Here is a 26,189-nt window from a genome sequence, read left to right on the forward strand (position 1 = left end):
CTATTACAGGATAATGGTAGCTCACCTTCTCACCTTCCAAAGGCAGAGATGCTTTTCTGTCTTTGGTCTCCCAGTGCAATGTCTCCAGCCTCCTGATGGATGATTCAAGAGCTCCTGCTTGGTTTTTCATGAGCCGATGCAACCTTGAGATCAACACTAGACTTGACAGCTGGCAGGGAGTTTTCAAAGAATTTTAACTGATCTTTTGGAAGTACCTCAAAACATCATAGACTGTCTTGGCAGACTCTTTTAAAGTCCCAGTTTTCAGATGTGAAAATGTTAGCTCTTTTTTTTTCCCTCCTTCAACAGTATTTTTGTGGAACACCTGCTGGCTCCCATTAGCAAGAAACAATCATCCCAAAACAGAAAGTGTACTAAATTTACCTTATTTTTGAGTGTCCCTTCTTGTCATTGAATTATACAGTGGAATGTTTTCCAAAGACAAAACTTCAGTGGTATAGACACAGGAATGGACTGGGTGTTGCTCGTCACTTGTGATTTTACAAAGTGTCTTAAAATTGTTTGTCATTCCTGAAAGCTGTCTCAAAAGAGCTAAGATGTTAGAAAATGACACAGAATAAATAATATTTACTATTATCCATGCTTTTTTTTTTTTTTTAAATCTGTTGCATTTATCCATTTGAAACAGACATAAAGCACTTTGCAAAGTGCTTTCAGATTTTTTGCCCTACTTTACTCAATCATCTTTTTTGGTTTTTTTTAGTTCTGTAAATCAGATAAAAAGTTAAAAGGAAGTCCATGCTGAAAGAAGGCATCCAGATTCTTTTATGCCACACAAGGATTTTGCAAGACCAAGGTCAACCAAGTAAAGAGGAAGCTGGAAAAAAACTGTAACTATTTAAAAGCAAAGTTAACAACTAAACAGTCAAGTTTCAGTTCGGTTTTAAGTTGATTAATTTCAGGAGATGATCAAATTTTATAGTCTGTATTTAAGTGTCAAGCCGAGATTATATAATTATCTTTTGACTATGAAATCTTGTTAATTTCAATTTTGAAATACAAGTCACCTTAAATCTCTGAAGTTCTTATGTTTCAAAAATAAAAACCAAAGTGTTCATGTTCTTGGATATCAGAAACACAACACCTGGAAACATTTGTTTCCTTCTAGCAGTCTTCTTACATCTTTGTTTTGGCACTTGCACTCTTTCCCCACTTCCAGTCAAGAGATATAGAAGAATAAAAGCTTCTAATCACATACAGCTCTTACTTCACTGCTTCTAGTAGTAGGCTTTTTGTTTCTCCAGCTTTGATTCCCATTTAAATGGACTTTTAGATCATAATGTGATAAATCTATCACTGATTAAATTACTTTTTATCCAGTGCTATAGTTGTAAGTAGGTGACAGTTATAGCCTGTACTTTCCTTCAAGTAATTTCAGCATAGCTTGATATTTGAGAAGGTATGTTAAGAATATTCTTTTATTTTCTTCATAGTGAAAAGATTTTATGTACTTATTGGCCTACTGCCCAAAATTTCAGTTGGAGAAGGAGACTATATATGGCACATTCAGATTTGATTTAGAGAGAGTATACATCCCGATGTTCAACTTCCATGCCAAGCAATAAAGGTAGAAAAACTACCAAGAGAGTCACAGTTTTATGTCAGGGAGTTAGTTCTGTTCCCTGAAAATAATAAAATATATTCTAATAAATAAAATAATAAAATCTATTTTGAATTCTCAGTCAATATTCTACTTAATATCACCCTGAGAAGAATTTTTTGCCAGGTTTTTTTCTTCAAACTTTTTTTTTTTTTTTGAGCAGCAATCATAAGCTGTAGTAGGAATTAAAATAAACCCTAGAAAAAGTTAAATCAGCACAGTATTGCTATTTGAGGACTTGCCTCATTTTTATTCAAGCTACCTGCTGAAGTAGAACTCAGAAGGCTCATTTTTAGTAACCAAACATTTCTTCACTATCTATCTGATAAATCATGATGACCAAAGCAAAGTATACATCTTGTTTTCTAATTCTGAGAGACACAGACATCTCCTTTATTGAGAAGTGATGGAATTAGTCACAAAGCACGAATTACCACTTTCAATTTCTCAATTTTTTACCTTTTCTTCACACTTGATGTTGCTCAAGACTGGACAAGACGGATCCCCGGAAATGTGGTTTGGATGAGCAGAACCTTATTGGGCTATCTCAGAATGAACTAAACCCAAATACATCAACTGCTGCATGTACTTGTACTCCTTCAGAACATGGAAAACTCCTTCAGAATAGTTTTTAAATGGAAGCCTACCTTATATTTAGTAAACATTACTTTAGTGAGGGAATTTCATGCAAAGGCATTCCTAGCAATAGGAATACTGTCAGACTTGGAGAAACAGAACACTTTTAGATGATGTGTAAGTATCAACACCTCTTTCACTGTCTGTACACTGGAAATATACACTCATCATCTGCTAGAGTGCTTAGTTCAATTTTAGTTCTTCTATTCTAATTTTTTCTTACTGTAGAAGGAGAAAATATTTGGGGGGTTCTTATGATTCTGAAACACTGAAAAGAAAAATCTACCTCCTAATCTTCACAAATGCAGGGACCAGGGCAGCCTCAAAGCCAGAGACTACATACAAAAGTTACTGTTTTCCAACATAACTGATTAGCTGCAGCTCTCAACTGCATCAGTAGGCACAAAAAAAGTTAAGGCAAACTCTTACTTGTAAAACAGAAAAGAAAAAGACAGCAGAGCAGCACTGCTATTTAAAATTAAGAAAAAAAAGTTTAGAATCAGAATTTAACATCAAAATTACACAAGAGACAAGAAGAAATATTAAGTATTCTAAACTTTTCTGTGTCAGGTTTCTTTCATTTTTCAAATGAAAGAAAGCCCATGCAGAAAAATTTAGAATACATAATATTTCAAATGAAGACAGCTTAATAGAATCAAATTTCATTGCTCAGAAAAGGAAAATTATTTTGTAGAGGTATTTCCGAGATTCAGATTTAAGGCTCAATAAGAACAGTATTTTTGGAAAGGCCAGACCCCATAGTCAAGAAAATTTATCACAACATATATTTATCAGAAGATATTTTATTGGCAACAAATAGAAAATTGTTACTCTCATTCCCTGATGTTTCATTTTAAAGATAAAGCTTTTCCTTCACCGCTTTTACAGACTTGTAAATTCAGCATTGTAAAAAATTAAAACAAAAAAAAAAATTGTGACAATAAATTAAGAAAATGTGAGGAGGAGGAGAAAAGCCCAGCCCATCAAGGAGAAAATGCATTAGAAGCAATAGAAGAGTTATGCAGTAGAACTGAAGTATCATATTATATTCTCCTTCCAAGAGAACTTTGGGCGCTTTGCACATGAAATAAAATAGCAGCAAAGAAAAAGGATAAATACAAGTGCATTGGTGTCCCACTGGAACTTGTTCTTATTAACCAAAACAGTAGTACTCATCAGAATCAATTTTGGGATGTTTATGCAGAGACTGTGAGTCCTCCATGGCAGAACAATCACTGAACTTGTCCATATCTGATGGGGTTTGGTGACCAGGGACATCATCCACTAAGGTGTCCAAATAACTCCCCACTGATATTCCATCCAGTCCATCACTACAGTCTTGTAAACTGTTACAGCTGCCATGGAGGGATGTCTCCTGACTTTCTAGCAAGCTGCACAGACTTCCACTCAAACTGCTGCCCCTGCTGGCAATGGCTTTCTCTTCAATCATCCACTTGATTGATTCAATACTTTCATTGATGAGGAGGAGCTGGCGCATAAGCTTCACATCAGTGGCTCGGAGATTAACCTACAAGGCAAAAGTGATAAATTACTTTTTTCATAATCAAGCCAAAGAGCAGGCTTTAATGGATTAAAAGAAAACGCACAAAAAAATCCAGATTTAATATATAGGACAAATCTATTTCAGTAACTACTAAAAAAGCCCACAAGCAAACAAATAAAAAATGCCAAAACATAGTTACACTAATAATTTCAGTGAAGGTCAGGCTAGAACCTGTTCAGCCTCCCTAAGCACTTCATTAACAGGACTGCTAGTCAGTGACAAGACTTGTGTGCACACTGGTACAATGCTATTTAGATGAGAAACATAGCTGCTATGACAACTTCTGGGGACAGCCTTTTACTAATCAGCGAAGCAAGACACAAAGCCATTTCTATTTACCATTACTCTAAGCTACTACAGACATCTAGGCATTCACCCAAAGTTATCCTCACACCAGCTACTTGGGCAACCTAAAATTCTCAGATGTGCATAATTTGGAAAAAAACTTGTGGATATTTAACTTTTACTCACACTACTCCTTGAGTGGACATGAAAATCTTCTGTATAAATGTCTGAGAGTTTAAATATTTAACTTATTGACACTGTAACTTTCAGTTTTTTAAACCCATATTAGATGAAGTTCAAAGTTAACCATATTACAGATATGGAGCAAGCATTTGCCACAGCTAACTAAATAAAAAGTGGACATTACGAACAAACTCCTACTTTCTCACTTAGTTGTGGTGGTTGATGCAAACACACAGAAGCATTATTAATTATTATTAATGCACAGTGGCATATTACAGTGTTACATTTCACAGATATATCTGAGTTAACCATCCTAATGTTTTCCTTAATGAGCAAACTATATAAGCCACTTTTTACGTCACTTCAGCTGACAAATAAAGGTGAGACCTAAGGTTTATATTCATTGCTTCCTTCTCTCCGTCTGAAACATCATAGGATAGGTACTGGAAAAAAAAAATCTGTGACCCTGTCTTATGTACCATACTGAAAATTTGAAAGACTTCACTCAACTGAAAAATAAAAAAAACCAAGTAAGATCTATTACAGACAATAGATATTTTATACAATTATCCAAGTCCACAACTGTTGTACAAAAAACCAGCACCTGTATTGTTCATACACAATGGACTGTAACAGAACCAGTATTCTTGGGAAGCAAAGACTGTATCTTGTTTTGCTAAGAGTATAATCTGGACATGATCCTTTCCATACTCAGATGCCATCTTCTCAGTACCCCAAATTTCACTGACCTGCAACAGTTGCTCAAAAATTAATTTAATGTATTTTTATTCTTTTAGATACTGCAGAAGATTGTAGTGGATCCAGCTGGGACTCTTCCTAGCAGCCAGTATGGTTTTGTTCTCTATATCTGTGACTAAACCAGGTTGGTAGAATTCCAGTGCTTCAGCTCTTGCTGAGTAGTGAGTGCAATCACGGCCTTTTCTGTTTTTAACTCCACACCCTCAGCAAATAGATTAGGACTGAGAAAGTTGTTTGGAGTGGACAGAGATGGGAAAGTTGATCAGAATTCATCAAATGGATATTTCTTGCCATACAATGTTGTGCCCAGCAATAAAACCTGTGCATTTGATCTTTCCTGTACAGCTGCTGCTTGGAGGCTGACTTGGTCTACTGGTGGGAAATGGTATGTTACTAACTTTGCATCACTTGTTCATTTAATCTATTTCCTTAATTTTTTAAACTGTGTTTATTACAATCTAAGTTTTTCTCACTTTTGTTGTTCTAATTTTCTCCCCCGATCCCACTGGAAGGGCAGTTGGTGGGTGCTTAGTTACTGGTCAGGGACAACCTAACGCAAAGACGTTACTTTGCCAGTAACAGACTGCCTTGTGTAATTGCCACATGTATTCCCAGCTTCCTTTCCCAGTCCCCAGAATGACTTCTGAATTATTCTCAATCCAGTATCACAAGATATAACACAGCTAATCTGGTATTGTGCAAAACAGCTCTACCTACCACTCAAAGTTTTAACAATACTGCCCATCTATCATTGTTTCAGAAGTGAGGTTATGAAAACAGATTGACCATTTTGTAGTTCTCCTGCTCAAGCCGATTCCTCTACTCTAACCAATAAATCACTATAAACCATTTGCTCGAAAACTATGCTGTCATGAAAGCAGTAAATTACCCAACTTCTCAAATGCAACTACAGACCTCAGTAACTTGAGTATAAACATGCTCGGAGACAAGTTTCCCAAAAGGCTGATTAAGGAAATGTTTAACAGAACAAGCACCTACATGACTCAAATGAAACAGCCCATTTTAGATAAAGCAGACATCTCATATATTTCAGATTCAGTTTAGGAAATAATTTTTTTCTCTAAATACAGCAACAGCTTCAGCATTTTTGTGGAACAGCCTTACTGGAAGCAATTCTTTGCATTCCTGAGTACTAGAGTAGTCCTCCTCTGAGCTACCATGTCATTCCAAGGCTCCCATATCAAGACTGTGCTTTTCCTAAAGCAAATATGAAGAAGTAGTTTAACAAGTGTCATCCTTCTTTAATATGGTTTACTTCATCATCTGTTTGGTAACACAAAAATGTCAAAATGACATTTTTTTTCCCCTTATGTGCTTTAGCACAGACACAATCACATTAGCTTTTACTCACTTATGTAGCTGCAACCCATTTATCTTGGAAGTTTTTGGAGTATACAAGCTGGAGTGTTTTTGGAGTAAACAAGTCAGTCCAAGATGATTCCACTAGCAGGACTAAACACAATAAAATCTCACCAACCTTGACAGCTCCATTTGTTATGCACAGTAACAGGTGCATTTCAGGAATAATCTAAACAGTGTATCATAGCTAATAAAGGCTTTCCAGAACAATTTTTATAGGTGTTCTTCTAGTTAAAGCTAGAGCACAGGACTACCATAGGGAAGGTGTGTGTTATTATGGATCAGTCCTCAGCAAAAAACTCATGGTGTATAAAGAAAACCACAAGAAAGTGAAAACTAATTTCCTGTTACAGGTTAACTTTTATATATTTTTGCTTAGTTTTGCTCTGTGTATTTGCAATAGCGCTGATCACAGGAAGGATACTAAATGCTTAACATTAAGAGTTAGTCACAGCAAGAGAAAATAATGAAATTAAAGTGACAGGATCTTTTCAAGTAACACATTCTGGTAGCATAAATGCACAGATTAGTGTTCAGACAACGAGAACTTTAATCTGTAAGGAACAGCTGGATTAAACACCTGTCTGTGCCTCCCTCTCATTAACTGCTGTTCTAGCAAAATATTTCTTCCTTTCTTTTGGTCTTCTGTAATAATACATACAACACTGTCATAATTTATTCAAGAGTATTGATACACACACACACACACACATATATATATATATATATATGTAAAAATATAAGGGCTTTTTTGTATGTATATATGCAGAGAGATACACAAATATTCATGTTATTTTTATATCCAATGTATTGTTTTTGATAAAGAACTTGACTAGGTCATTGCTTTTAGAAAAAAACTCTTAATGACCAGGACTGCAAACAAAGACAATTACCACTTCCTGGCAGTCACCCAAAGTAGTGCATTAGCCGTCCCTAGCCTGATCACTTAGTGCGTGGATCAAACTCACAAATGTAGTCACAGTTTCAGCAAAACAGCCTTGCGTTTTGCTGCTGCATGTTCTGCAGACATAGCTTCCAGTCAGTTCCAAACAGAGTGGGTCATCTTCCCCTCCAGAAATGGCAAAGCTAAAATGTCTGTTAAATGTCTGCACTTCTAATCTGCACAAGCTATTTGAAACACTAATTTCTTCCTTTTAAATTCCTGGATTCACATAGTGCTTCTTTTAACTACAGGAACTCTGCAGGAATATTAATGGCAACCATAAAACATAGTTTGAGGAAAAGTTATCCATAAGTTTGTTTAAATTATTTCAGTTCCATTTTTTTTTCCTCAACACTTTTATATTTTGTGCTATAAAGAGTCTACTAGCAAAAGGAAAAGAAGTGAGTGAACCTAAATAATAAGGTATTCTTTTCAGGACATTTCTTTTAGCCAGACCACAGTGAAGTAAGTCCTCACAACAGACAACATCTTATACTTACAACTTAATGGATTCAGGGAGCTATTTAAGTCACTCAGATCAGAAGCTCTGCCCTGCACAGAATCTCAAGACGAATCTAGGGTTGGCTGCTCTGAAATCTGTGCTCTAAAACATCTTGAGTTTGGACACAAATTCCATACTGCGTGGAAGAGGATGGAAGCAATAACAAAGTACAGTACTCCTGGGAAAGCCCCTCAGAGGTTCAGGCTTGGGAAGACTTGCAGAAGATAACAAACATGTGGAGAGGTTAGATGAAACTAACTGCAGCCAATTCCATCTGTTGCTAAACACTACCATACCCCCATCTCTATCACACTTTTTACAAAAAGAATTTCAAACCAGTAGAACTTTTCCATACTAAACAGGTATACGTGACCACTATGGTTCAGGAGTATTAATGCTACTATTGTTTCCATTTCCTAGGAAGTGTCAGAGATAGCCTCCTGCTTTTCTATTCAATGTCTTCCATTTCCCATATCATTTAGGATGAAGAGCTTGCTAGCTATGCCTACCCCCCCCTTTCATTTTTAACAGGGAGATTACCTCATCTTTTCATAAAATAGTAAATTCCATCAATTAATTTGAGATGCAATTAAAAAAATCTATCAATTTCCAAATAACAATTTGTTTTGCATTCTGAGGTGTCTCATTTTCAAAAAAGTCAACCTTATTCCACTTTCTACTGGTGCTACTTTTACTATTACAAACAGTGCATAACAACTTTTAAAGTAACTAAGGAAATTAATTTACAAGGCAAAGATGAGGGTGAGGAAAATAAAACAGTGACTGGCAATTACTCAAGTCATATCAAGATACAAATATAGTAAGAAGATATATAAGGATAAAAAAAATGGTCAATAAAACCTCAGCAACTAATTCTGTGAGACCATAACAAGCTAAAATACCATAAGCAACTTATTCAAAATCCAAAATTCAGGATATGTTAATTCAAGCGTTATTTAACTGGAGTCACCAAGCTAACATGTTTACACCAGGGGTAAATCTGGTGACAGACAGGATTAAGCATGAAGCACGCCATTTGAAGGTGAGCAAGCTCGAAGTGATACTAGAACAGCTTCTCAACACTGCTGAGAAAAAGACATGCTCTTTTTTTTCCCATTTAACATGTCTAAAATAAAATAAAACCACAAATAACAGATAATGTCTTCTCCTTTACACACAGGATGATTAATAGGTTGTGCAGGACCTACATCCTACTTAAATGAAAACATATGCATGTGCATGTCTTTAAACTTCTTGCCTGCTTCTAAATTGTCCCACTGATTCAAGGTGTTTACATTGGTTTCTTCATATAATTGTGCTGCTTTAGGCAATGGTATTTCAGGATCAAGATGAAAAGAATTAGAATGCCTAGACTGACTTCTGAATTTGAACTTCTCCTGAATCTGAATCTTCAGAATCTCCTGTTAAAAATGCAGGGAGTTTTACAAGACAGAGAGTAAGAAGGCAATTTTACTGTCATCAGCTGGAAGACATCTTCTACACACCAGTGGAACAGTAACTTCTTGGGGGAATGTGCCACATATACTCCACAGCAAAGCCAACCAACTGGTAAATTCAGACACCACAATAATTCAAGCTAACCCAACCAACCTGACTGAAACTCTGTATGAGCTCTCTTAAAACAGTGGACCAAAGCCTGGCAAAGAATGAGGCCGTCAGAGTCAAGGTAGGAACATGCTGCAATGTTCATCATTATGCCCTGTGTCTCTGACTGTGATTTACCTCACACTGATTTAGCTGAACTAAATTTCAGTCAACAGTGATACATGTAGATAAACAGCTTTTTCTGCATCTGGTTTCTTTCAGCATGGACTTGTGTTATTATGTGTTGCTGTATTATTTTCCCATTTATTTTCTCCTGGTTTTTAGGCTTGTGGTAAGCTTCAGACAATGAGGGAGCACATACATAAAGCTACATATATACAGAAAAGCTAAATTTATGCGATCCATTGTTGATTTGTAGTTATAATTTGTTCATCTACTTTCTTTCAGCAAAGTGAGCAAGTTACACTGACCTTTCTCAGCTATACTTTCATAATGAGTCACAATAAAAATATTGTGGCAGACCAGAAGTTTTGATTACTTAGTTTTTGACTTCTTTTGCAAGAGATTGCAAAAGGAGTCAAAATTTATACTCTTGCATCCCTTGAAGACTCTGTAATTGTTAAAACCCTCATATATCAGATATTTTAGGTAGCATTCATTATAATCGCTGAACTCCCAGCTGCTCATAAAAGTGAGTAGTCTGCACCCTTTGCTACTTTAAACAGAGGCTCTAGCCTAGTTATTGTCCTGCTGCAGTTCCTGCATTTCCACTGCAATCCTTCACCATGTCCTTGCAGTAAATATTTCCAGAGGTCCATCTGTAAAATTTGGCAGTCACGTAACATAGCTTTGGTAACAGTGACTTTTAACTAGGAAGAAGACAGACCTTGTGATTCCACAAAAGGATTTTACTGTAAGGAGAACTAACCAACCCATTAGCTAAATCAAGGAAGTGGGGAGATCAGGTCTGAGCCACCACTGGAATAATGCAGGAGAACACACCAAAATAATTAGGAAGCAGAGCAACTTCATGAGACAACAAGTTAGTTCAGCAGGCAATGAGATTAATAACTCAATGAGCAGGCTCCAAGGACATTTCTTGCAAATATATGAACAAAATATTATGCTAATACGGTTATCATCTGATACAGGAAATTACCATACTGGCAATTTAAATTTCTCCTTTAACACCCTATTTTAATATTTTAATTTGATGTATACTAATTGTTTCCCTTATGCTCAACAGGAAAATACATACCACCAAGTTGAGCAATTGTTTAGTCATATTATCTGTGCGGGGTGGGGGGCGGAAAAAGTGAATCTCATGGCCTTTTTTCACTGCCTTGAAATATGCATAGTCCTTGTCTGGGGAGTATGTGTGGGCCTGCCAAGTGCATTAACATCTTTGATAATAAAATATCAATGATTAGGATGAATCATTTGATCAGTAGGGTACATTTTTTCTTTTAATATTATACTGTTTGAGGTATCTTATATGCCTAAATGGCTTGAATGTAATAAGAAATTCCCAGGGGGGAAAGTATATTTTTATTTGTTTTAGTGTTTTGGCCATGTCTTTATTTGATTGTGAAAAGGAAGAAACTATTTAAGTATCTCCTATGCAGATATGACAATGATTATAAAAAAAAAAAAATATAATGTACAAATGAGAGCAAATAGAGGGAAAAAGAAAAGTTATTTAGTTAGGTTCTTATTTCCTCACCTCTTGTCCAAGTAAAACAAATGTTAAATAAGCTCTTTAAATAAACATAAGTACCACAGAATTCAAAGAAACAAACATCCAGTCTCAGAAGGATAAAAAATATAAAAGGAAAATCCTGACTCTTTTAAAGTTTAGTTGAATTAACATGAAAGGGAGCAGTGACAAAATGGGCATTTGCAAGGAGGAAAAACTTCTAATGCTGCTGGAAAGTTTTACTGAATGCTTCCAAATATCTCATACTACTGTCATAAAAGCATCATCTGACCTTAGAAATGTATCTACTATGACAAAGGTGAACATGTCAAGAAGAATCCATAATATGGACCCACATATATTGACAGACAAGACAACTCCACTGCAAACATTCAGGTCAATATGAAGCTACAACATTTTGGCTGTGAGTGTCAGAAAGTGTTACAGCAGATGGACGATCACAGCATCATTATAAACTGTTCTGGACAACAGCCACAATGCAGGACTGCATGTGTCTTCTGACCAACACGAAACAGCACTGGGGCAAAAGAACGTATCTAATTTCTTTTTTTTTTTTTGCCACTGGATATCACTCTCTGCCTCATTTATGTTTGTCTTGACCAAAACATAGTCTTAGAAACACTACACAAAAAAAATGAAAAAATATAATAACCACTTCATACCTGTTCATCCCTTCAAAATGAATAACAATACTGGCACTATGGAAGTATACTCAAAAGCATATAACTAAAAAAAAAAAAAAGAAGATAATGGTGTTTGCTTACAGGTATATTCAAAGTTTGAAAATATTACCTTTATAGAGATAACAGCAAAGTTTGGAAACATTTTAAAATGTAAAAGAAACCCAACAAAAAAACCCAACAACAACCTTAAAAAAAAAACTCTCATCAAAACATCCAACTCATTTTGTTAAATCACAACTGAGACACAACAACAGTAATACTGGGGAGAAATCTGGAATCTCTTGAAATTCAAGTCTGCTTTCACAATACCACTGGAGAGACTTTAAAAAAAAAAAAAAATCTTTGTCTAAATCTCTCCAGAATTCAAAATGGATTTAGTCTGAAACAATTCTGTGTTCCTGGAGATGGGGTATATCCTACTGAAAGCATATTTTTAAACTAACAATCAAATTTCTAGTAAAGGCAACCTGCAGTCCTATTTACTGAAGGTTTATCTGGGTAAGAATAACAAATAACTTCAAGACAGCTTTGGTACTATAAATGATCACATGTGCTGCTAAAAATTATTTAGTAGTCCTAGAAACTGATTTGCTGATCACTGGGGTTTTTCCCCTATTGAAACATAATGAGCGTTATGTTTGAAAAAAAATTAGTCTCTTAAAAATAACGAGTTTTGTTTAAGTTTTGTTATGGTCCCTACACAGTCTGAAAGCACTAGCAAGTCTGAGGTCTTTCAGATAATATCAAGGTGGCTATTTTGAGTCTTTCAAACAAAAACACTTCTAGCAAGCTGAAATACAGCAACTGGCCAGCGAGCAGGCTGTTAAGAACTACACCAGCTGCAACTTTTGAGCCCTTTTTGGCTCAAAACCCCACAGACTCCTTTGTTTCCCACAGAACATGCCTCAGCTATTCATTCTGGAAGTCACAAGGTGTGATTATCAATGTATATTAACAATTAAACAAAGACACATCCTTATGCTTCCAGGCAAGGATATGAGAAGGTAGTAAAAGTAATAAGTCATGAACTGTAAACTTCAAGGCAAAACCAAGGTACTCTAGGCAACATTTTATTTCCATGTTATTTGTTCCCTTCTCTGATCAATAACTATTATCCACACCATATAGTGCAGTCCTCAGCTTCTCCTACACCACTCTAGCTCGTCCTCTTTTTATACTCAAACCTGTTCTCAGCAAATATTTCTACACAGAAGAGCACTGGGGCATTTTGGTGTGATTCTAGTTCAGCCAAGAATATTAATCATAGCTATCAGTGCAGTTATCAGATGGGTAAGTAACTTTAGAAGGAATCAAGGTCATTGCTTACATTTCCCATTTCTTTTCCTAGCTACTAAGCTAGATGGGGAGCAAAAATAAGGTGCAGGATTTGCAAAGCATGGCAAGGAAAAGACAAATATGGCCTTTGTGAATAATCAAGGGTAACCTGATTATTCAAGTTAAATGAGAGAACTAGTCAAGGAAAACACAGCAGATTCGGACTAGAGACGTCTTCTTAGAAGTATTTGAAAAGGGCTGGCAACAGCTCTTCTGAAGTAATTTTGTCATTAAACTATATCAGAGTACAAATTAATAAAAATGAAGGAGAGAAATTACAAAATATTAAAGACCATAGTGTTTCTTTGGTTGCATTTTCTTTCTTGTCTGAAATGGGTGGACTGATGCTCTGCACTGGTGAATGCCTAAATAGCTTTATGAAGTTACCATCACAGAAGGGTACCAGACCTGGCTATGGGGAAAACAGCAACTGTGCCTTCACTCCCCTGCCTCTGTCACAGCAACCAGTGGCAGGTGCTAACAAAGAAGGATGTAAATTCCACAGGACCTTGAAGAACACCACTGTCGCTTTGGAATGCTAGTAGTATTGCACTTCTCTTGCAAAGAAGCTTTCTCCTCTCTCTGCTGTAGCAGGAGTTACAGTTTTCTCCTACAAACCTGTAACATTAGAACCCTGCCATACAACACCACTTGAAATAAAAAATACTTCATTGCACTGCACAATTGTGCCAAGACATGTGGACAAGCCATTAACATTCACAGTGGTTGAAATAGCCCTGTGAAGGCAAAATGCAGCTGAAGTCACAGAATAGGAAAAGTCCTGTAAAATATAACATTCTGGCTTCATATTTGCTCCTCTCATAGCTGTATAGTTTTGAGAAGACCAGAAAAATAGTCTAAAGTTTACATTGCCTCCTTGAATGACTTGCTTCTCCAAGTTGTCATGTTTTTGTGCAGACCCATCTAAATCCCATTAGTCAGAAAACCTTCCTGCCCCTGGAAAGGATTCTTCAACACTAAAACCAACATTAACCCCCTACATTGCCACTGTTTTATTATTAAGCACTTTGCTCTAAACATGCACCATTTGCCTTTGTCTAACAAAGAAAATGGTCTGTACTAGTAGTGGCCAAACTCCACCCTTTCAAACAGGCCTTTCCTAGGCACTCCTATAAAGGTACATATTAATCTCCCACTCCAGGAAGAACACTAGATATTCAGAATCAGAGAAACACAGAAGAACTGGGGTTGGAAAGGACCTCTGAAGATCATCTAGTCCCACATCACTGCTATGGCAAATTACATAATAATAAATTATTAAAAAAAATAACAGGACTGAGTCCAGGCAGGTTTTAAAAATTTCCAGAGAGGTAGACTACACAACCAGAAAGCTTGTAGCCTGTTCTGGCTTCCAGTCACCCTCAAATAAATAAGCTTTTCCTATTTGGATGGAACCTCATGTATTTCAGTTGGTTCTCATTGCCCCTTGTCTTGTCACTGTGCCCACTAAAGAGAGTCTGGTCCCATCTTCTTGACAGCCACCCTTAAGATATTTGTACACAGTGAAAAGATCCCTGTACAGCAGTCTCCAGGCTAACTTGGGCCAGTTCCTTCAGCCTTTCCTCCTAAAAGAGATGATACTCCATATCCCTAGTCATCTTTATAGCCCTAAACTGGACCAGCTCTCCAGTAATTCCTTGTCTTAAACTGGAAAGCCCAAAATGGATCCCCAAACAGCACGCCAGAGATAGCCTTACCAGGGCTGAGTAGAGGTCAGGTATGTACATAACTTTCACTAGTTTTCTAAAGAGGTGGCTAAACAATACAGATACTATTCGTCTTTCCACAGAAATGCTTCATATTTTCCTCCTTGGTGTCAGGACTGCTTTTTTCTGGTCATTTATAATTACTGGAAGGATCAAGGTCTGAGCCTGAAGTCTTTAAATTAAAAAGTCTTTTAAACTGAATATTAAGAAAGTCATGTACAATGTTCGCTGTATCTCATAATCAAGTGTCTGAGCTAATCAAAGCAGTGCAACTATCTCAAATACAGCACCTCTTTAAACAAATGGAAATTCTGTAGGCAGAGAGGGGAAAAAAAAATACAAAGCAACCAAGCTGTTCTATTTTTGTTTCTACCTTGGGGTAAAAATGCGTGAGCTTGGAAACACTCACTGCATTATAATTCTTGGATGTGCTTCCTTCTGTACCTGTGGAGAGGCAGGTTTCATAGCCAAACCAGAATGCAGTAAAACGGATCTTCCTCTGGAAGCATGTGAGTCATTAATGCAGCTGATATCTAACAACAGTGAACAAAATCACAAATTATGCCAGTAAAGTGTTTATAGAATCTGAAACTCCCAGTAGTTAAATAGCAATTTATTATTGTTTTAAAGTCACTAAATGTTTTCACTTCATCTGACACTGCACCCAGCAGGGCCATACAGCATTGAGAGTTTATTGTACAGCACATGAATGAACGAATGAATACACGAATGAAACATTCAGTAACTTCTCTGGAAGCTTAGCTACTTTGTGTTTACATTTAATTATGTTAATTATAAAATGTGCCATTCCATTCTCTTGACCAACTGAAAGTGTTAAGAAAGGCTAGCTTAGTGGGGAAAGATGAGGATTGGATTGCTGAGGCCAGGGCTGCACTGGTGCACAAGTATGCTATTCTCCATGTTCATGGAAGCTCTAGGTGAGCTTGCATATCCTGAAAAAATGGAGTAACTGACTTTATGTACTTATATACCTGACATATATATACTCTCTAGTGTCCTTCCTTATCCTCTTTTATGGAACAAGAGAAACCTCTTTGAGAGCTACTTAAAGAGGGGAATCCTCGGACACATTTTATTCTACATGCTCATCTTCAGGCAGGCACCAGAGGGACTGAACCACAGAACAAGCAACCCGTGAAATAAATGACCATCCCAGTATCTTTCTAGATTTGAAAAAGCTTGAAAGCTTGAACTGTGTTGTTTGTATCTTTCACAGAGGTAATATAAGATGGCTTATGGACCCTCTGGATGTGTTTTGGTCACTCATTTTGGTCACCCTCCAGATTAGGGCTGCTTCCAGCTGCTTACCACAATTTCTTCTACCATGGGAAAAAGCTTATAATTAGAAGCCACATTTAAAGGAGTAAGGCTGGATAACAAAGGCTGTGAGTCTGTCTTAACAACAAAAACGTTTCCATTTTATTATGAGATTGTCTCATAATTGTCTGAAGAGTTCTTCATCTTTACAAACATTAAACTGAGAACTATCTTGTAGAACTGCTTACATACAGTAAGTATAACTTCCATGTTTATAAATGCAAGTTAAATCCATCAGAGAAATTACACTCAATTTAATTGAATTGCAATTGCTTTTCAACAGCTCAGATCCTGTCTTTTTTACTCCTGTAACTTCATGTTCATTTGCTTCAGATTTCAGTAACCAGCCCCCCTTCCAGGACATGGACAGAAATTAAACACATGGAAAATAAACTGTCTACTGTGGAAAGTTTAGTAAATTTTGACCTTGAGGGTAGAGAACAGACAAATAATCTAGTAACCTTTAAAACATTAATTGAAAATGCATTCTATTTCTTTTACTATTTACTGTTAGGAAAAAGAAAGTATTGAAGAGTAGAAATGCACTTGTTGGCCATCACCTCTACTTAATATATGTATTTGGCATTGTGCATTTCAAGCTTTTCCTACTCATATACAAAAGGTAGTTTCAAATTGTTGTTATAAATAATTACATAAAAGAAAGCATCCACACAAAATTACAATGATCAAAGGGCTGGAAAATCTGCTGTAAGAGGAAAGACTTAAGGCAATAGGCCTTTTGTCCCTAGGGAAGTTTTGGGGGGGTAGGAGTATCCCCTCACAGCATTCCAGTAATTTGGGCTGATACAAAGAGGACCAGGAGAGCTAAATAAAAGCTCATTTTTTTTTCAGTGAAGACAGTCAATCATGACAACAACCTCCCCAGTTACATGGCTGAGGTTTTCAGGACAGACAGGGTGCTTGACAATGTCACCCAGACTCCCTTTCCTTTGAAATGTGAAATCAGACAGTTTTCTGAAGTGACTTTATGGAATAGCCCTTCCACCCCAGGTTATAATATGAAAGCCATGCTGTTATGCTGTTTTCATCAGAAAGGTTATAATCTATTTGCTGAAAGTTATCATAAACTGTACAACTCTGTGCAGAAGTAGTTTAGTATTCATAACATTTCATTACAAATTGTCAGGAATCAGACTTCAAAAATCAACTTCAATGATTCTTCCATTCCTGAAAAAATAACCAGGAAGGAATAATGAAATTATCATACATATTCTCTGAAATAAAAGCTGGCAAAAATCTCACAGTACATGGGCAGTCTAACTGGAAGTCTTGACTGTAGTATCCCTGAAGCTGCTGTGATGATTCACACCAGACAGATACATGTGTACTGAAGTATCTCACACTGATGCTGCTCCCTAAGGGACCAGCAACATTTCATGGACTACAGGCCATGCAGCAGCTAATAATGTAACCACATATTCATCTGTACTTCCTCTGGACTTAAACCCTTCAGCAGCTTCTATAGCTGAGCAAGGACAGACAGACATAAGCTCTGACTACAACATCGAGATGTTCCGCACTTCAAATCCTTCTGCCAGCCATAAAGTGAGATTTGCCAGTCAAAACATATGTTTAAATATGCACCAATTAAAATAACCTTGGTCATCTCATCCTTCCAGAGATGATACGAAAAGATGGAAAACATGGCAAAGTTCTGGCACTGTAATTAAGCTGCAATTTTTCCTTATTAGACTTATTTTCCCTAAGGATCAATCTACAACTCCGTTTTAACATGAGTCACTGTTATGATCACTGCCTAATCTGCATTACATGCAAAAATTAATAACTCCTCTACTACATCATGCAGATTGGAGGGTAAGGAGAGAACTCGCTAACAATGTACAGGATTCCTTTCTCAATGAACTTCAGGAGGACTTGGGGAAATAAGTTAATTTCTATTTCTGTATGCCTTCTCTGTAGGTCTAAGAGCCTCATTTCAGAGATTCACTGAGTAATGCCTCATTAAGAAACAAAGGTTAATCAAACTCTCCTGCAAAGTTTTTGAGGCTTCGCCACTAGTAGTTTTATATTTAAGATTTTATCTTCAGTCAAGTTTTTAAGCAAAAATTACAATTAATCTAATAAAAAACCAGCATCTGATACACAGCTTTGCATTGCAGATCTTGGCTTCAGTTAAGACAACTGATGTTATCATACAAAATAGTGAATGTAGCAGCCTGTACCTACAGCATGCGTTAAAAGAGGTATTTCAAGTCACAGTTGTAGACTTTTTTAAATCAGTCCTTCAAAGAAACTAATAAATGTAGATCCCCTGCAACTGTGGATCTAATAAATCTAAGCAAATATGAAGTTTATCAGACTCTTTAGAACTGCTAAAATAGGGTTATAACAGCTCTGCCCTCCAACCTGAACCTTCATTATGTGCTAGGGATGGTTAAAAAAAACCCTAAAACGAATCAAAAAAGCATAAAGAAAACAAGACAAACCAAACCTTGAAAACACTAAGAAGGACTGCCATAGTAATGATCACATTTGCCTTAACTACAGTTTCATTTTGTAAGGGATCAATGTTATTTGCCTTTAAAAAATAGTTATACTAAAATTGAACTAGAAGAAAAAAAGGAGAAGAAAACTAATGAGTTAGCACGGGAATATGCCTCTATCTCAAATGGCTTTAGCCTAAATCTGGCATACTCAGCTCCTTGAAAATAGGATTGCTTCAATTACTTTATCCTTCAGTCTAAAAACTGCTGCACTCAGTATAACCAGTTGGATGTTCAGACTCACAGAATTTGATTCTCAGCAGTGTTCACTGGAAGAAATATCATTAGATGTTCCAGCATTGCCATCCACCCCTCAATTCCAAGACACAGCTTATCTTTTCTGCCTCTAATATTTTTATGTAAAACATTTTTTATTATTATATGTAATGCAGGCTATACTGTACTTATATTTCTAGCCTGCAAAGGGACATTAAAGAGCTGATTTTGTAAACCTTTGAATTAAAAGGAAAAAAATCCCACCCAATCTTTTTCTTTGAGTGTTAAAGAAAATTTCCTTTTGAGTAACCCCAGAACTTGTGAAAGAGAAATGAGGCTTTAAAGCAGTATCATTTCAGGCTGCAGAATGAGCCTCACAGATTATTTACTGCAGTGAAGGTGCTATGTGTTGAATGGTGACTTCAGGACCATGGTACACTAGAAAAAAGGCTGCAGCTAGAAAGGTTTATGATTAATTCCCAAAGAGAATATTCCACCTATAAGACCACAGGAAGAAAGATCTTAACAGAAACACTGTGACAAATTTCATACTGAATCAAGGGTCAGATAGTGGGAAGTATTCATTCCACCCAAGTTTGACCAGAGCACAGTGTTTTGACTCATGCTGGCAATTACATTTTGCTTCTCCTCTAATTTATGGCCTTTTAACTCAAAGGTTGTCAGGATCCAATGTAGTCTCTACCATGGCTTTCATGGGAAAATGGAGGATAAGAAAAGGGAAGTGAACCTGACCAAGCAGGTCTGTAGTTCAAGAATGAAACTCTGTGTGCTTTGTATGTGATTCCAGTGACCATTAGTAAAATCACGCTTGAGGTAAAAAGAACCATTTTGAACAACAAAAGAATCTTAAAGAGCAAGGAAAAACCTCAAAGTGCTTCACCCAGCAGATGGACAAGTTGCCACATACACCCCACCTATCTGTCAGTTACTGTAGCGCACAGTCAAAGCCAGCATTTCCAGGCCAAATAAAAGAAGGACCTGAATAACCTTGTCTTTCATGTGTTTACAGAAAGTTTGTCCCAAGTCTACAACAAGCAAATAAAAAAAGCAGAGGTAGATCTATCCAAAATCCAGTGAGTGGGATGTAGAAGCTGCCATCATAGTACAACTACAAAAAAAGAAGTTTAATGGATGACACTTTTCTAAGCTTCTAGTCTTTTCCACTGCATGCTGACTACCACAGCATCTATAGACTACTCTTCTACATGTCCAAGATCTCCTATGCCTTGCAGCAATGCCAAAGAAAAATGCATTAGAAAGAGGTGTGAAATAAGAAAATAGAGGTTTTGGCTCAATTTTAAAAATGAGATGCAGTAAAAAAGAGGACAAACACAGAAAGGAAGCACAATTTTCACTCGATATTGTCCTTAGATTTATAAAATATGTCCACTAAGAAAACTGTAGAGGTGGAAGTGACAGATTAAGAAGCTGAAGAAACCCTTGGGGTTGAGGAAAATCCTGAAAATTCCAGAGACTAGAGAAAAAAATCCAGGAAGGTAATTCACTTTCACACTCTGGATTACAAAAAACAGCTGAGAGCATGCAAAATGTACACACAGGGTACTAATATTTCACCAGTCATTGTACTGGCGGTTTAATGGGCATATACAGACCAGAAGTCAGATGGGAAGAAGATTATAAATGAACTTCTCTTACACAGCATGAGAAATTAGTTCAGATAAGAAAAGTCACTCAGTCATTGAAGTGAGGAAAAACAGGAGAGGTCAAGGCTTTTGGGACTAAAACATGTTTATGCTTAGGGAAGGGAGAGAAAAGAGACAAACTGGATGGGGGAAGGAAGAAAAGGCAAAAGGAACGCTGTCACATGAAATTTGCAAGTGTGAAGTAAGTGAAGAGACCAGCTTGAAAGGAAAAGGTGATATGGACAATTCACTTGGGTCCCCCTCCCTTCATAGACCTAGTTGTCTTGACATGTAACAGTCCTGCCAAAAACTCCGGCTGCCTTACTTACGTCCTTTGCAGTCTGACATTCCATACATTATAAGCCACCTGCAGATCATTGTACTACCATTGTGCAAGTTTAAAATTAAAAAATAAGCATGAGATAAGCAATGTGGTACTCAATATTAAAACTGAAATTCCCAGTGATCGCTACCTTAAAATCACAGAATCACAGAATAGCTTCAGTTGGAAGGGACATTAAAGACCATCTAGCTCCAACCTCCCTGCCATGGGAAGTGACACTTTCCAAATGACAACACAAAGGCATCCACAATGTCTCTGGGCAACCTGTTTCTTACCCTCTGAGTAAACAACTCCTTCCCAACATCTCTGAATCTATCCTCTTCCAGATTAAAGCTGTTCCCCCTCATCCTGTCACTCTGTGCTGCTGTCAAAAGTCCCTCTCTCCAGCTTTCCTCTTCGGCCTGGTCTAGTCTGAAAGGTGGCTAAAAGATCTCCACAGAATACACTGATAGTTTGATTTGTGGAGATCTCTTAAACAATATGAAACCATACAACAGCAAGTGTAATTTATGAGTTTCACCTCAAGTTTAACGTTACCATCTTGGCTATTAATTCTTAGAATATCCCAGCATGCTTACTCTTTAAAAACCCCTTACAAACCCACACACCTATGTACCTGTATGCGGCACTGCAGAAGAACCTGTGGCATGGAACTGCACTCATTCACACAGAATGATATTATTTACTGTAAATGTTTGAGTTCCAATATTGTTACATAAAGTTATCTCAACATGTTGCCAGAAAAATCGCCATCCCACCCTGATCAAATTGCATCCCATTTTCAAGTAAACTTACTGGCAGGAGCTATGGAAGGAACTGCTACTAAAAAATGTCTTTTGGGACCCACGTAATACTTACACGCTAATAAAAGTGGAAGCTATGCCCACATATCTGAGGTGCCCTGCACTGTCAAGATCATGTGTGCTGAGTGTTCACTCATCACTTGGTCACTTGCTCGCAAAGAGTTTCCTTTTGGTTTGTCTTAGAAAAAATTAAGCCAGTTTTATGGCACCACTTCATGGCAAAACAAATTTATTGAGATGATTTTGATTACTGTGATGATACAGGGAACATCCTAAGTAGGACAAACACCTGCACTAAAGTAGTAGAGTATCTGAACTACATAGAGCATAGTCCCATCACAAACCACAGGCAAAAGAAAATATACCATTCAACCAAAGTATAAGTAGTTGTTTTTTCAAGAATTACTCTGCATCATCTGCAGCCTGTTTGGAACTAATTAAGTCTCTGTAGATTAAAGTCCTGCAATCAAGCCCATGAACTCCAGGCAAAATTTCCAGCCCGAAAATATCCTGTGCGTCTTTACGTGTTAGTCACCAGCAGGAAACAGGTGCAATGCAGAAAATGCAGTTACAACATCGGGAGAGTAGTGCATTATTTCGTTTATTGGTACTCCAGCTTTCAGTACTCCTAGCGAGCTGACAGGAACAGAAGCCAACTACGAGTCCCTGGCGAACTGCCCCACTGGGAGGAAAAGAGCCGTCAAGTCCCCCGCTCTACGCCGCACGGACGAGCGGCCTCGTGTTCTCCCGGCCGGTAGCAGAGCCCTCGCTGCCGCCCGGGGGGTGGGCTCTCCCGGGGGCAGGCGGCACCTCCTTCCCGCGGCGGGCCGGCCGGCCGGCGGGGCGCAGCCCCCGTCCCGGGCCGCGGCGCTGCGGAGGGGCTGCGGCCGCCGCCGGCTACTCACCATCTCCTGCCTCAGCAGCTGAAGTTTCGTCTCCAGACGGGCCAAGGCGGCAGCGCGGCGGCGGCGGGGGCCGGGGGCCGCGGCGGGGGGGCGGGCCGGGGGCTCCTCCCCGCGCAGGGGCCGCGCCAGGCTCTCGGGCCCTTTGCGCCCCAGCTCCTGCTCGACGTCGCGGAGATCAGGCGGGGCGCCGGGCTCCATGGCTCGCCCTGCAGGGGCCCGAGGCGGCAGCGGCGGCACTACCCGCGCCCGCGGGGCCGCTGCCGGGGCGCCGAGCTGCGGAGAACCGCGGCGGCGCCGGGGACGGCGGATGCGCCGTGCGGGACACCCGCGGCGGGCATGGGCATCTCCCGGGCGCACCGGGCGCACCAGCCCCTCCCGCCCTCTCCCCGGCCGCCGGGGAAAGGCAACAACGGCCCCGCTTCGCGCACGAGACCGCGACGCGCCCCGGCAGCTGCGGCCGGCACAGCGCGACCCGAGTCATCGCCCGTCCCGCCCGGCTGCAACTTTAAAGGCGCGGGCAGGTGGAAGGGGCGCGGCGTGGCCCTCCCTCCGCGCTGCCTGAGCGCACAGGCGCGGCCCGCCCGCGGCCCCGGGGCGCCCCCGCCCGGCGGGGACTGCGCCGCCCGCACCGCCCGCACCGCCGGAGCGCCGTGAGCCTCGGGACGGCGGCCGGGCGCGCGGAGGAGAGGCGAAAAGAAAGGGAAAAAATAAATAAAAAAGAGAAGAGAACGAAATAAAGAGAGAAAACGGGAAGGGAAGGGAAGGGAAGGGAAGGGAAGGGAAGGGAAGGGAAGGGAAGGGAAGGGAAGGGAAGGGAAGGGAAGGGAAGGGAAGGGAAGGGAAGGGAAGGGAAGGGAAGGGAAGGGAAGGGAAGGGAAGGACTAGAACTAGGAAAATAAATAGGAAAAGAAAAAGAGAAAATTGAAAAGAGAAAAAGAATCACCCCTTCTAACAGGAGCGTAAGTACAGTGTGAATGGTATTCCCAGTCATCAAACATATTTTATTGAAGACAAGTGCATTTCTCCCAGTCCCCCTTAATATTTCTTGTCCTTAATATTTTTTGTCCCACTCTTCTTTAAGAAGCAAAGCTTGCAAGCTGAGTCAGTTGCTTCATCTGATATCAAGGCACATGTTGGCTGTGCAGGTAGCAGCACTGGATGTCTCCTGTTGCTCTGTGTCCCACGATGTTCCTTGTCCCATTTCACTGAAAAACATTTTGGGCACTAAAGTACTAATAGCTGCATCTGTGGAGGTACAACTGACACATGTCAAGGGGGTTGAGAAAGTGAGGCCAGCCACTCTTGGTGTTAGATTCTCTATAACAACTAGAATCACAAATAGTGGTGTGGTGAGCTTGGGAAAACAAAGTGTTTTAACAGCAAAGTGGATTTTTTTTGTGAAATAATTTCATCAGTACTTTAACAGCTAAGATTTATTATCATGGACCTTTACAAGGGTTTAGTACTGTCAAGTAAAAAATCTGCAGATGTGTCTGGTATCTTAAAGGTGCATTGGTTTTAGACCAAGACCCTTATTTTATCGCTATAACCATCTGGAAATCCTGTGTGAGAGGCATATGAAAAGATATTTATTTCCCTCATATTTGTCAAAAATGTTTAATTCATATGACAAAAAAATAGATTCATATTCTTTTCAGAAAAGAAAGCCATAACCAGCTGCTCACACCAAATAAGAATCTGCCTTCTTACTGCCACCAGCCCCAAATATTTCCTGAAGTTCTATTTTGATTTATTGATATTTACAGTCTAGCTTCTATATAATCCCATGTAAATACTGATTTATGCCATTCTGTAAATTAGTAGGGTTCACACTGAAAGCTCACAACTCTGTGTTGTTAAGTAAAAGTTTACGTTTACGTGACTGTTGTTACAACACTGAACTGTAGAACTTCTTCGTTCTACAAGCAGCATCCTATAATAAATGTCATGATTCAACTGTATTCAGACTTTCTGTTTGAAGAAACTTAAGAAAAATTCTGAAATATTATTTTTTCTTTAAATATTTCAGATGACCCGAATTATCAAGCTTTTAAAAATGAAAATGGAAGAGAGATAAAATAAAATAAATATGCTTGTTTGAAAAAAGGTTTTTCAATGATAAAAAAAATTCCCCAAATCCTACTCTAAATAATCTAAAAGTAATGAAAGTAAATAGTTTCTGTTATTCTAGATAAGCTACATTTAGAAAGTAAACTACATAATGTACTCTATGTGTTCATGAATTTATGCTTTACCATCTGATGGCTTGATTCTTACCTCCCACTGGCCTTGCATTAGTATAGCTGCTAGCAAGTCAATGGGTATACTTTTTATTACAAAGATTAATGACAAAGATTAAAAGATGCCTATGTTACAGTCACCTTGTTAAATCTTCAAGGTTACCGGATTTGCTAAACTAATAAGTGTTTCAAGGAAACAGGTTTCTCTTTAGGTAAACAAAAACAGTAAAAATTATGTAAATTCCAGTTTTGTCTTGCGGGACAGATCCTCTGCCTTCATTTTAGAATCATAAAGTGTCCTATCTTGTAAGGATCCATAGGTCCATAAGGATCATCCAATCCGGTGCCTTGCTCCTGGCAGGACTACCTAAACTAAAACCTAAACCTAAACCATATGATGAAGAGCATTATCCAGACACTGCCTGGACTCTTGCCAGGCTTGGTGCTGTGACCAGTTCCTGGGAAACCTGTTCCAGTGACCATCTCTCTTGATAAAAAAACATTTTCCTAATGTCCAGTATGAATTTCCCCTGATGAATCTTCATTCCATTTCCTCGTGTCCTGTTACAGGTCACCAGAGTAACAGTGTAATCTCTTCCACTGACCACTGTAAGGAAGCTGCTGTCTCTGATAAGGCAATCTTCAATCTTCCCTTTTCCAAGGTGAATAAAGTGATCTCATCTGCTCTTTAATGCCTTATCCTCAAGGGTTTTCACCACTTTGGTCACCCTCCTCTGGACACACTCTAACAGCCTTGTACCTAGGAATCCACAGCTGCACACTGGTCTTGAGGTGGATTACACCAGTGCACTGTGGAGCAGAGCAGTCACCTTCCTTGCCCAGCTGATGATGCTGTGCTTGATGCACTCCAGAATACATCTGTCTCTTTTGACCACCAGGACACATTGTTTACACATATCCAACTTGCCATCTACCTAAACCATCAGATGCCTTTCAATTGGTGATTACCATCTCTCTAGGTTATACACATCTTTCTGTAAATTCTCTCCACCCTTGAGGGAGTTAACAGTTCCTCCTATTTTAGTATAACTAGCAAAGTCCCTTAATTCCCACATCCAGATAATTTACAAGAACACCAAAGAGCACTGGCCTAAAATTGAGCCCTGGGGAACCCCACTGGAGATTGAGTGCCAGCCTGATATGACCGCATTTAGTGTAATTCTTTGAGCCAATTGCTCACCCAACATATACTGAACTTGAGTAGCTGTGTGCTGGACATTTCATCCAGGAGGA

General features: G+C 38.7%; 1 protein-coding gene across 1 annotated transcript; it reads right to left on the reverse strand.

The window, feature by feature from the left end:
- Positions 1-3,040: 3,040 nt before the first annotated feature.
- LURAP1L (leucine rich adaptor protein 1 like) lies at positions 3,041-22,893 on the reverse strand. The gene is made up of 2 exons (XM_005522676.3): positions 22,696-22,893; positions 3,041-3,785 (listed from the first exon to the last, which is right to left on the reverse strand). Exons 1-2 carry the CDS (start codon positions 22,891-22,893, stop codon positions 3,411-3,413), a joined length of 573 nt encoding a protein of 190 aa, XP_005522733.2. The 3' UTR covers positions 3,041-3,410.
- Positions 22,894-26,189: the final 3,296 nt, after the last annotated feature.

This window comes from Pseudopodoces humilis, chromosome 4 (genome assembly GCF_049639895.1).
Source record: "Pseudopodoces humilis isolate 2021_Gansu_Grassland_sample_001 chromosome 4, ASM4963989v1, whole genome shotgun sequence".
NCBI lineage: Eukaryota > Metazoa > Chordata > Aves > Passeriformes > Paridae > Pseudopodoces > Pseudopodoces humilis.